The following is a 13,360-nucleotide window of genomic DNA, read 5'->3' as shown; positions in this document are numbered from 1 at the left end:
TAACATATAATAATATACCCCATTTAGCAGACACTTTTATCCAAATCAACGTTCAGTCATGTGTGAACTGCATACATTTCAACATTCTATTTCTATGGTTAACATACTATACTTAATAAGAACAATGGTATCTTTAGTGACCACAAAGAGTCAGGACCTCAGTTTAGCCTCTCATTTGAAAGACGGTTGGAGGTTTGAAAGACGGTCGGAATGCTAGAGCAGTTGCCTACATGGTACTGACAATGCACCTTTTAAAGGCAAGATCGCACTCATGGTAAGCGCTGCGGAGTCAAGTACAATGCGCTTGTCGATTACTCTGCTTTGATTTAATTCTGGCCCAAGTCTCCCCTGGGTGGCAGCTAAGGACAGAGTTACAGAAGAGTGGAGTTTGACTCACCTCACTAATAAGGTCTGTGGCCCTTTTGAAGCCCTCCATCTGGAGGGCCCCGGTGCTGATCCAGGCTACACCACGCAGGTAGTTCAGGTCAGAGCGGTACACTTTCTGAGGGCCACATGCACACACACGCAAACAAAATGATTGGTTCAATATGCAAAGTAGCACACTGCTATCTAACACAATACACAAGAGTTTTCAATGTGCTTTAAATGTTCTTTGAAACTGTAGGGAATAACGCTCCTCTATCCAGAGACATTCAATGACCAGTCTAGAAACAGAACCCCTCTTATAACGTCTAAACACTACGAGAGAAGGTTCCCTGAACAAAGAATGTTCTAGAAACGTTCTGACAACAGCAACGTTTTTTACATTTGAGATCTATATCAATGTATGAATAACTGAGCAAATGGCAGCTACAGCGGGAAAAAGTTACTGGTTAGCTGGGGTGTATTCATTGGTGCACACTGTAGAAAACCATAGCATAACGTTTTTCAATGAAAACAAGAGTTTCTTATTGGACAAATGTAGGTCTCTCCCAGTTTCAACCATTTGGTTCCTAGTGAATAGACCCCTGGTGAGGGGTTGTTACCTCGCTCTGTAGTTGGTAGGCTCTCTTAGCGGCCTGCACCTTCATGTCATCGGGTTGAGTAGTGTACTGGTGGAGTGTAAGCCGGTAGTCCTGCTCACTGGCCAGGGTCTGGGCCTTTTTAGCATGGGCCATCTCCAACATGTCCATAGAAAGGTGGTACTGAGAGCGCTTATTCACAGAGTCCTGCTTATACTTGATCTGCAAAATTAGAGAGAGACAGAAAATACAATTCAATTACACCGTGTCCTCTAACAGTGCATGTCCCCATACATCACTTACACTACACCATTTCAATACACTCAACATTTAACGTTTTGCAGTCTTTTTCAATCCATTGGTGGTTGAGCATCAGGGTGTGCACATTTTTTCTCTAACAGAAACACACCTGATTCAATTAATCAAATGATCGGAAATAGTTTAATCAGATGGATTGTTGGTGGACTAGAACACACCCCTGGGGGTTTCCACCAGGAATTGGTTGAGAAACACTGCCTTACTGTATGAAGTGTATTAATCTACACTCCAATCACTCAATTTCATACTACACCCTATACACCCATATTACTCTGATACAAACCCATTGCTCATGTTGAGCTGGTACTCACGTCACTCTGCAGTTTGCTGGCATTTACAGAGTGAGACATGTTCATGTCGTTCTCCAGTCCCTTCAGTCCAATCATATGCCCCTTGGTCTTTTCAAACTGCTCCTTGTACTTGTGCTATGACAAATGTTTCATTTACGTACAATATGTTTTATGTACTGTATGTTCAGATGTTTCACAGAGAGGATCACTTTGGAAATACACATTTAAATAATGCTTTTAAATTATATAGTCTGGAATCAAATTTCACCCAAAATAGAATATACATGTACAGCGCATTCAGAAAGTATTCAGGCCCATTTTGTTACGTTTCTGTCACCCTGATCTGTTTCACCTGTCTTCGTGATTGTCTCTACCCCCTCCAGGTGTCGCCCATCTTCCCCATTATCCCCTGTGTATTTAGACCTGTGTTCTCTGTTTGTCTGTTGCCAGTTCATCTTGTCTGTTCAAGTCAACCAGTGTTTTGTGTTTCAGCTCCTGCTTTTCCAGTCTCTCTTTTCTCGCCCTCCTGGTTTTGACCCTTGCCTGTCCCGACTCCGAGCCCGCCTGCCTGACCACTCTGCCTGTCCGTGCCCTTGACCCTGCCTGCTACCCGGTACCTCTGCCCCACCTCTGGTTAAATGAACCCTGCTTGACCTGTCTATTACCTGCCCCTGTCGGAATATTAAACTATTGTTCAAAGTAGTCTGCATCAGGGTCTTACCTTCATACCTGACAGTTTCAGCCTTATTCTAAAATGGATTACATTGTTAACTCAATCTACATACAATACCCAATTATGAAAAAGCTAAAACAGCTTTGGATTTTTTTGCAAATGTATTAAAAATTAAAAACTGAAATATCACATTTGTATAAGTATTAAGACCCTTTACTCAGTACTTTGTTGAAGCATCTTTGGCAGCGATTACAGACTCAAGTCTTCTTGTGTATGATGCTACAAGCTTGGCACACCTGTATTTGGGGAGTTTCCCCATTCTTCTCTGCAGATCCTCTCAAGCTCGTTCAGGTTGGATGGGGAGCGTCGCTGCACAGCTATTTTCAGGTCTCTCCAGAGACGCTCGATTGGATTTAAGTTTGGGTTCTGGCTGGGCCACTAAAGGAAATTCAGAGACTCTTCCCGAAGCCACTCCTGCGTTGTCTTGGCTGTGTGCTTAGTGTCGTTGTCCTGTTGGTAGGTGAACCTTCGCCCCAGTCTGAGGTCCTAACCACTCTACCATAAAGGCCTGATTTGGTGGAGTGCTGCAGAGATGGTTGTCCTGCTGGAAGGTTCTCCCATCTCCACAGAGGAACTCTGTCAGAGTGATCATCGGGTTCTTGGTCACCTCCCTGACCAAGGACATTCTCCCCCGATTGCTCAGTTTTGCCAGTTGGCCAGCTCTAGAAAGAGTCTTGGTGGTTCCAAACTTCTTCCATTTAAGAACAATGGAGGCCACTGTGTTCTTGGGGACCTTCAATTCTGCAGAGGTTTTTTGGTACGCTTCCCCAAATCTGTGCCTCGACACAATCCTGTCTCGGAACTCTACAGACAATTAATTCGATCTTGTTTTTTTCTCTAACATGCACTATCAACTGTTGGAACTTTATAGACAGGTGTGTGTGTGTCTTTTCAAATCATGTCCAGTCAATTGAATTTACCTCAGGTGGACTCCAATCAAGTTGAAGTCTCATTGCAAAAGCTTCATTTTGAGGCTCATAGCAAAAGGTCTGGATACTTATGTAAATAAGTAACCTGTTTTCACTTTGTCGATATGGGGTAGTGTGTAGATTGATGAGAGAAAACATGTATTTCATCCATTTTAGAATAAGTCTGTAAAGTAACAAAATGTGGAAAAAGTGAACTTTCCGAATGCACTCTAAAATATATACAGCAATAATTCATGAAAAAATGTGTTGACAGTTTTCATGGTCTTTCTTTATATGCAATATAGTAACATTATATATATATATGACGTAAAATCAAACTCACATCACTAAGTATGTTCCCAGACGCTTTGGCTGACTGGAAGGGAATGGCATCCAAACGGAGCTTGTAGCCACCATCTCTGATTTTAGTCCACGACTCCTTATAGCGGGTCTAGCCAAGACAAAAAAATTCAGAGTCCGTAAACTACCGACAGAAATGGATCCAACGATAGGTAATCAGAAAAAATAACTATCCACATTTGCTTGATTTATCTGCAAAACCAAGTGAGAGAACGGGTAAATTAATGGATCAATGGATGAATGAATAGGCAGCACTCTATTCGTTATTCACCTTTGCAGGAGTGTGTGTGTGTGTGTGTCTAGGGTACTGACCTCACTGATGTTCATGGCATTGAGCTTGGCCTGCACGTGTTCAGGCAGATCTCCGGAGAGTGTGTAGTTGTGCTTCATATGTTCCCCCTTTTCCCTGTACAGCCTCTGAAAAACACAGGTCAACCTTGTTGTGGTCACAAAACTATTGTACAGTCCTACAACGAATGAAGCATTTTCTTGTCTGTAAGAAATTACATGTTCAGGGCTATAATTCTTTGTTGTTGCTATTTTCACCGCGGGTAGCGCAAAACGGCTGGGTTTTGATACAATTTATTTATTTTAAGTGTGATGAGGGCTTGACCATTCACTGGCCAATCAACGTTTTTCACGGCTTAATTCTGCATGCGGTTCTCTCAAGTTTTGTATGCTATTGAAAATCTTTGAGTTATCATCAACTACAATTCGGCTGGAGGGCACGGAATATTATTGTCCTAATCCATTGTGGATTGATACCGTTTAAATAGGAAACAGTAACTAATAATAGCAACAGTAGAATGCATCCTGTTTTGAAAAATAAGTTTGCAGTCCAAATAGTTCGAGATGACTTCAACAAAATCAAAAATAATACAAAGGGAATGTACTGTTTTGTTGTTCCCAAACGTGGTCTTTCAATAAAGCTTTGGTGATTAAGAATAATTTGAAGGCAGTCTCACAAGCAGAAAAATCCTTTAGATGAATGTTTTAAAATTGGGGGAAAATAATTTGTTTTTTATGTTTCTAATTATAGATACAAGTTTCACCAGCCCATCTGTTGTTCCATGAGCATTGTGCGTCCCGATAGGCTGCACTTCCGCTCTCAAAACCAATGCCATTACTAACGGTGTTACTGCTAAGACCTGCTATTGGTTAGTGTTAAATGTCCCCACTTGCGCTGCTTTAAATTGGCACTTTGGCGCACATTTTTGAGGACCGCGTTCAATCGTGTTATCCATTTCAAAATCCTAAATAAAAGCGTGAATTAAAAGTTTGTCTCGGAGCATCGTAGCACCATTAGGTGCAAAAACTCGACTTACCCGGTTGCGGCCCACTTTTTGGAAGCAACCCATCGATTTTGTCTCTACGTTATATTGGCATCGAATATGTCACCCTCCCTAGGAGAGGGGGGTGACCTCAAATGTATTGTTAAAACGAGAGGCTGCCTGGAACTTTAATTTAAAGACCCTTGCTACCTTCGGTCTCAACGTAGACTTTGATCTCTAGCCATTATTGTGATTTTGCTAATGTAAATGTTTCTAGGCTTATGTAGCCAAATTGTATCTATGATCGTACGCTATCCATTTATGTTTTTTTGTATGCTATTTCAATATAATATAATATAATTAACCAATGATATCAGGCCACAGCTGGCCATGATTACAGACACCTGTGTGTCCTTTGACACTATATAAATGAGTCACCCCGCAGTGTTTGTCATTATACCTTGATGAAGACTGATTGTCTGTCGATATGTTGGACATATACATTTTTTTTTGCATCTGAGCTCCTCGAGCTCTCCTTTATTTTTTAAAACCTTTACAATAAACACCTGCTGCGCCCTGCGCTTGAAACCAGCTCTCTGTCTTCCCTTGTGTTCATTACAGTAGGTTTATGTGTATGATATTGGATGTGAAAGTGTGTATGTCTGAATAAGAGTAAGGCAATAACGTGTGATGTCCAAATAAATAATAACCCAGACAATTTGCATTGTTGAGTGTCTGTGTTTAACATGAAATGAGCAGAGCCTTAATATTCCGGATGATAATTGTAATCCATATCGTATCATCATCATAGATGCATCATATTGAAATGTAACAACATTTTCAGAGAAAAACACATCCCAGCATTTCCATAGCAATTGACATTTCACATGATCATGAGAGACCTTGCATTACTCAGAGACGGCTTCACTACAGTACACATGTATCCCGTACAATATGTTATTATTCCATAACGTCCCTGTTCTGATATCTCCCCATTGGTTGTTAAACATATATCAACATGTAGACAGACATACAAAGGATAGACAAACAAAAACATTACATTTGAGAAGTTTCACAATAGAGAGTGTTCTATCGAGTGTTCCTATGTTTAAGCCTGTATGTAATTGAGTGTGTGTGCTGATAAGTTCATAGTGTTCAAATATTTGTTCAGCTCCATTTTTTTTCCGTAACCTGACGTCCCGGTAGAATTTAGTACAGGTGTTATGGAGCAGTCTCGGAAGAGCAGTCCATAATGAGAAAGGCACGCTTACCTCTCTCCCTCTGTTGCCTCTGTGTCTTGCGACGTTTGTTTGTCTCCCGGCGAAATTGGTAATGGATTTGGTCCCTTTAGGCTCGCTTCACCTGCTTTAGATCAGCACCTTTTGTTGGTCGTGTTCAAATTTTGCGTTGGTCTTGTCGCACTGAGCCACCTTGTTTACAGTCTCTATAGGAAGTTTCAAGGTGGATTGCACAAACTATCTGATCGCCCCCTCTGGACTATTTGATGCGTCCTCAGGAATCCCCCCAAAATATTAGATTTTCACGCATGCTACGGGTTTGTATGTCAAGTAGCATCTCCTTCATCACCCTGTTTTCCCTGAGTAGACAATCCATGTTGGAATCGTGTATTTTTTTTTACCTTGGCTGTGAGTGTCTTGTTTTCTCTTTGGAGCTTGAGAATTTCACTCTGGCTGAACTCCGAACTCCCCCTCAGCCCTGCTACCTCCTCACACAACTGTTCCATTGCTGCATGGATTCCAGCAAGAACACTCGCCTCTACTTCAAAAGGTAAGTAAGTCATCAGTGTCTTTAGATTAATCTGCCTTTCTATTTTTGTAGGGTTAGAGTTATTTTGTGAGGTGGTCGGATCTTTCCATGAAGGAGTAGGTTGTTCCTCCATAGCATAAAGCTGTTGATACTCGTCGATTTCCCTCAGGATCTCCTTAGTATCACATTTGGCTCAGAACTGCAAGCAGTTGTTACCAAATCTTTTAACAACGTGTCTTTGCCAGGACGACCGAAGATGTTATTGAGTTTGTTTAAAAATAAATAACAGACAGGCGAGGAATTCCAACCGTTTTCCCCATTCACTTTTCCCATTGTAAAATAATGAAATTAAGCAACCGCATCTAAGCAGAATGAGTACAATGTAAGTGATGTCATTTCAATGGATAAACAAATGCATTGCCTTAAGATGACCACTATTGTTTTTTGCTGAGCTTGACCTCGTTGATTATATTCATAATGCATGATAAATAGCTTGTGGGAAGAAGGGGATGCATGCTTATGGCATTGCCAGCAGTAAGATTTGAGTTCGATTCCAACAAGGAAATCGCTGTAGGTTATGAATGGTGTGTCATTTATTTATATTTTTTACCTTATTAGACGGAGTTAGTGCACATGTGTTATCGGATCCAAAGCAACCGCCCAGAGTTTAAGTAGTGTCCCTTTTTAGCCGCTATGTATAGATGACTGGTGGGCTTACGTCTAGGGCCAGTTTGTTGCTGAGTTTGGCCTGGACCATCTCGGGAGTGTCCTCCACGCTGGTGAACTTCAGATCGCTGACATGTTGACGGTACTTTTTCTGGAAAACACCACAGATAAAGCACAGTATGTGAAATTAAATAAAATCTAACTGTATTAAAAATGCATTTAAAATGTAAAACACACTTTACAGTAAAACAAATAAGACGTTAAAGCAAATAAGAGGTAGGCTGGGTCCAAAATAACTCGACCCCAGTTAATGTCAATCTATGAAAATGATAATAAAGATCATCACTTTCCATATTTAAAATCACCCCTGCAGAGATTCACAGAAGTGAAGGATTAAGGCTCACTGCTAGCTAAAATAATGAGATGGGTCAATCATATTGCTTTCACATATCATGTCACTGTTGGATTGAGGTCAAGAAGGAAAAGGTGCAGAGCAATACAAAAGACGTTATGATACGTAGACCGCTATACTGTAGCTGTTTTTCAATAAAACTTCACAATTCGCTCGATTTGGCTGCTGGTGGGCAAGGAGACCCCCAGCTCCCCAAAACCATTAACAACTATGTGCCGTTTTTAAGGGATAGTTAAATGTTAACTATTTGGTTTTAATACTGTATAATCACCTATTTAGCATAGTCAGAACTACACATTTCCGATTATTCAATATAAAACAATTGCACACTTAGCTCCATGAGAGTTATACAGTAAGTAACTTTTCATGATCAGTAAACATCAATGATAATGTAATTTCAGATACGTGCAGGTACCTATGCATTTGGCATGTACTAAACAAACAACATCCTTTAGCTTTGCTTCATCAGAGATTAGTATTTTGGAACGAGGTTGACATCGGCAAGTTGGACTACTGTTTTCACCGCTATAGATGGCAAGGAAATCAAATAATATTTGGATATAGACATTTAGTTTATCCCCTGAAAGTTAGCTTTTTTACTAGCCATATTGACATGATCTGTTATTAGCTAGCTAGCCAATTTCACCTGGTTCATCAATCAATGTAGCCTATATCATGTGTCAGCAGCAATCGTAATTAAACACTCTTAAAAACAATGTTGAAAAGGGGATCATGTTAGCTAGCTTCCCTAGGTAGGCCTACATTGGTTGGCGAAAAAGTACATTAGGTCAACAGTACTTACCACTATGGACAAGGTTTCTGCTGGTAGCTTGCGAAGTAAACAGGCAAATGCTCGCTTCTGCTACTTGACAGGCAGAGCCCACAATAGATGCAAAAATAAACCACTCATACTTGTCAGATAGAATTCACTTATTTTATATCACTCAAATATCCAATTAATGGTGGCCAATATTGAGCGACATTGTGAGGCTACCCTACATATCTGAAATTACATGATGAATTGATGTTTACTGATCATGAAAAGCATGCAGTTAGTTAATTGCTGTATAACTCTGATCATAGAGCTAAATGTGCACAATTGTTTTACATAGAATAATCAGAAATGTGGTCTGACCATGCTCTTCAAGAGGTGATTACAACCAAATAGTTTTTATTACTTAAAAAAAAAAACATTCAATCTATCTGCAGTGAAGCCACTCAACATTTACATTACATTCCATCATCTAGCAGACACTCCCATCCAGAGCATCCGACAGGAGCAACCAGGGTCAAGTGCACCACCCAAGGGCACAAGGACAGATCCCTCACCCAGTTGAATCGGGGATCCGAACTAGCAAACTCTCGGCCACTGGCCCAAGCTCCCAGCCATCCAAGATCCCCCAACAGTTCCCCTCGAGCGCTGCCCCTCAACCATCCAAGACCCTCCTGAAAAACCTCCCCCTCAACTCCCCTCATCTCCCCAAGCCACCGTCCCCTTCCAACCAACCAACCCACCCAACCAAAACCACCACCCACCCAATGTACCAAACAACAAACAAACAAACAGAAAACAATGCAAAAACAAAAGACATCAAGGACAACAAAAACCAAAACAGCAAGGCCAACTGTATGCGTTTGTGTGCATGTGTGGCACTATTTCATGAGTGTGTGTGTTTCCGTGTGTGCGTTTTGAATGTGAGTGTGTGTATGCATGTGTCCACATGTACAAGCGCTTGCGTGGCTTCAGCCTGAGGCAAACTGGCATTGGATCTAACAAAGTTCCTTTTTAGTATCAGTTATACATATTTTTTCCTTTTAAAAAAAAACTCTGACTGTCCATTCCACCCTCCGCCCAGCAACTTCACTCCCACTTTTCTCCAGTTCCACATCGCAACCCTCAGATTCCCTCAACCCACCCCACCTACCTTTTCTGGCCAGCCTCTTTGGATTTCTACGAGCCATATATCTTTCAACTATGCTGTGATGTTTAACACACAATTTTAATCTATCAAATAGAATCTACAGATTGCGAGTTGAAGATAAACATTTTTACCTCAGAGTATTAGTATATTAGCAATTGACTGACCCGGTCTCTCCAGATCTCCCAACAGTACTATTTCTAGGGTACATTTTTGATTAATGCTATGCATTTTCAGCAATTCCTGAACACGAGACCAGAAACAGGCTACCTGAGGGCAAAACCAGAAGAAATGGTCTTTTGATTCTGTATCCTCTCAACAGAATCTGCAGAGCCGCGAGGGTTGTATGCCCCAAATATTCAAAATGTTGTTGGTGGCAAGAATTCTATATAATAATTTTAGCTGAAAAGCATGAAGTCTTGAATCTTGCGCTGTTTTATATATCAACTCATACACCCTGTGATATGAAATCAGTACATCAAAAATCTCTTCCCAGCTATTTTGCAATCTGTATGGCACAGCCGTCAACATCCTGGTCCTCAAATTAAACTGGTTTTCATATTTTTGTTCCTCCGCCAGTTTTGCTCCATTATATTGGGCAAACGGACCAGTTCCCTACCTCCTCCTCCTCCTCAAAAGAAATCATCAAAGACCAAACAGTTCTATTTTTGTTTCATCAGACCAGAGGACATTTCTCCAAAAAGTATGATTTTTGTCCCCATGTGCAGTTGCAAATCGTATTCTGGGTTTTTTATGGCGGTTACGGAGCAGTGGCTTCTTCCTTGCTGAGCGGCCTTTCAGGTTATGCGATATAGGACTTGTTTTTACTGTGGATTTAGATACTTTTATACCTGTTTCCTCCAGCATCTTCACAAGGTCCTTTGCGGTTGTTCTGGATTGATTTGCACTTCGCACCAAAGTACGTTCATCTCTAGGAGACAGAACGCGTCTCCTTCCTGAGCGGTATGACGGCTGCGTGGTTCCATGGTGTTTATACTTGCGTACTATTGTTTGTACAGATGAACGTGGTACCTTCAGGTGTTTGGAAATTGCTCCCAAGGAAGATCCAGACTTGTGGAGGTCTACAATTTTTTGGCTGATTTCTTATGATTTTCACATGATGTGAAGCTAAGAGGCACTGAGTTTGAAGGTAGGCCTTGAAATACATCCACAGGTACACCTCCAATTGACTCAAACAATGTCAATTAGCTTATCAGAAGCTTCTAAAGCCATGACATAATTTTCTGGAATTTTCCAAGCTGTTTAAAGGCACTGTCAACTTAGTGTATGTATACTTCTGACCCAATGGAATTGTGATACAGTGAATAAGTGAAATAATCTGTCTGTAAACAATTGTTGGAAAAATGACTTGTGTCATGCACAAAGTAGATGTCCTAACCGACTTGCCAAAACTATAGTTTGTTAACAACAAATTTGTGGAGTGGTTGAAAAACAAGTTTTAATGACTCCAATCTAAGTGCATGTAAACTTCCGACTTCAACTATATACTTAGCGTCATATATAGTCGACTTAAGTATGAAAGTATGTGATTCTTAACCCAGTCATACAGTATGTCCTCTATTCCCCTTTATATCAAGTGTTTATGTTTGGTGCAACTTTGTATTTCCAGCTGTGAACAAAGACCTCATTGACCTAAGATTGAGCATTCTTTTCTAGGTTAAGGATTTAAATGTTACCTCGCTAACGAGCTCGCCAGCCTTCTTTGCTTGTTTCACATCCAGGAAATCTGCTGCCACCCAGCCCACGCCCTTCATCCAGTTCCGATCCGACCTGTACTGTTTCTGAATACACAAACAAGGAACAGCTCTCAGTTCGTCATTTTAAATACTCATTTGTTCTTAACTGCCTGGTTAAACACATGTTAAGTTAATTCATACATTAAATACAACACTTTAAAAGGTGCATTCATTCTGTAAAATGTCCATATGCAAATAACCTTCAACATCTATGATATAATGATATCTGTATTTAGGGTAAAATAGAAAAATGCCAGCAGACATTCCTGGTGCTTTAGTTGTTCTGATGCTGCATTCATGCCCTATCGGAGTAATCAGAGGAACGATTGTCAACTTGGAGCCACAACTTGGGAGCTTTCACTTGCTTCGAACTCGTTTAGAACGCTAACAACTAACTAGCTACAGCAAACATAATCTAAAAGTACAGCTATCACGTGGCCCGCAATCAAATTATGGTGTTAAAAAAACAATAATATTGTTAAATAAAAAATGTTATATTTAACTGCCAAAAAATGCTGTCATCAAAGTCATTTCTGTGCTAAGAGGTTACGTCAGCGTTCAGCATATAAGGAAAGTTAGGGACCAGAGAGTTTTCAACTTGTATGTACAGCTTGGAAGCTGGCGTGAGCATTTTTTCCAAGTTGGGATTTATATTTACTATTACTCCGATTTGCTGTGAATGCAGCCTTAGACTTACGTGACTGAGAATGCTGGGAAATGTAGTTCCGGCAGGTAAAACTTACATCACTCAGTAGTCCGTAGGCCTTCTTGGCCCAGGCCACCTTCATGTCGCCGGGCAGGGTTGTGTACTTGTGCAGGAAGGTCCTGTAGTTGGTCTCAGTTGCCAGATCCTGGGCCTTCTTGGCGTGGGTCATGGTCAACATGTCCAAAGAGGCACTATGCTTGGTTTTAGTGTCCTCGTACTTCTTTCTGTAGTGGCGATCACTCTGCAACCGGGTGGCCAGAGCCGAGTGTGCCATCTGAGAGTCGTCAGTGACCATCTTCACCCCAATCATCTTCCCCTTAGTCTGCTCGTACTTCTCCTTGTATTTCACCTGGCCAGTCAGAGATTTCTCATTAGTGGCCGTTAGAAGAGATCCTTGAAAAGGACATTTAGCCCCATCCCTAACACTAACTTCTGGGACTAATCCCTGCCTACCATACCCTTTCTGATTGGTATTTTGACCAACCACATCCTACTTAAAATTAGCATTTGTGATTATGTTGTTGCTGTTCTTGTATCAATGCATTTTTGTGAGTGACAGAGATACTTAGCATAGTGCTATGCCTGGTACCTGGTCAAATAAAGGTTAACGAATACATTAAGGGGGTAACTTACGTTACTGGCCAGGTCTCTCTTAGCCTTAGCTGTGAGGATGGACAAGGAGTCCATGCACAACTCAAAGCCCTTCTCTCGCTGTTGCTCCCAGCTACGCTTATACACTTTCTGAAATGAGAACAAGATCGAATGATGGAACATGTTAAAAGACAGACATGAATTGTAAATTGCCCAGAGCTGTGTTTGAATACTCATACTAACCGCACAGTGTGACGTAAATTGCCCAGAGCTGTGTTTGAATACTCATACTAACCGCACTGTGTGACGTAAATTGCCCAGAGCTGTGTTTGAATACTCATACTAACCGCACTGTGTGACGTAAATTGCCCAGAGCTGTGTTTGAATACTCATACTAACCGCACAGTGTGACGTAAATTGCCCAGAGTTGTGTTTGAATACTCATACTAACCGCACAGTGTGACGTAAATTGAGTATATTATATGCTTATTGTTCATAGTATGGATACAGTTAATATGCCAAATGTTCCCGGATGTCGTACTAAATACGAAGAATACAAGCAGTGGACACTTTCCGTGCTTTTAGGGCCCATAATACAATTCTTCTGAAAATGGGCGGGGCTTCGTTTTCAGATTTGAAGAAAATGGCAGAAATGATGCGGCCGAAGTCCGACGAGAGTGGATACAAATTCATCGCTTTA

At 41.0% G+C, this 13,360-nt stretch overlaps 1 protein-coding gene across 3 annotated transcripts in view; it reads right to left on the bottom strand.

Annotated features, from left to right (window-relative positions):
* The window catches only part of LOC112224062 (nebulin-related anchoring protein), a 91,201-nt gene that overhangs the window by 27,992 nt on the left and 49,849 nt on the right, over positions 1–13,360 (bottom strand). For all 3 annotated transcript variants that reach the window (XM_024387348.2, XM_024387349.2, XM_042305885.1), the window contains 9 exons: positions 12,703–12,810; positions 12,107–12,418; positions 11,304–11,408; positions 7,328–7,426; positions 3,884–3,988; positions 3,555–3,662; positions 1,592–1,705; positions 987–1,184; positions 398–502 (listed from right to left, as the gene is read on the bottom strand). In XM_024387348.2, coding sequence (XP_024243116.1) covers positions 398–502; positions 987–1,184; positions 1,592–1,705; positions 3,555–3,662; positions 3,884–3,988; positions 7,328–7,426; positions 11,304–11,408; positions 12,107–12,418; positions 12,703–12,810 — 1,254 coding nt within the window. The remainder of the gene's footprint in view (positions 1–397; positions 503–986; positions 1,185–1,591; positions 1,706–3,554; positions 3,663–3,883; positions 3,989–7,327; positions 7,427–11,303; positions 11,409–12,106; positions 12,419–12,702; positions 12,811–13,360) is intronic.

Source organism: Oncorhynchus tshawytscha, linkage group LG25 (assembly GCF_018296145.1).
Source record: "Oncorhynchus tshawytscha isolate Ot180627B linkage group LG25, Otsh_v2.0, whole genome shotgun sequence".
NCBI classification, from domain to species: Eukaryota; Metazoa; Chordata; class Actinopteri; order Salmoniformes; family Salmonidae; genus Oncorhynchus; species Oncorhynchus tshawytscha.
This window is presented reverse-complemented; position numbering and strand designations above follow the sequence as displayed.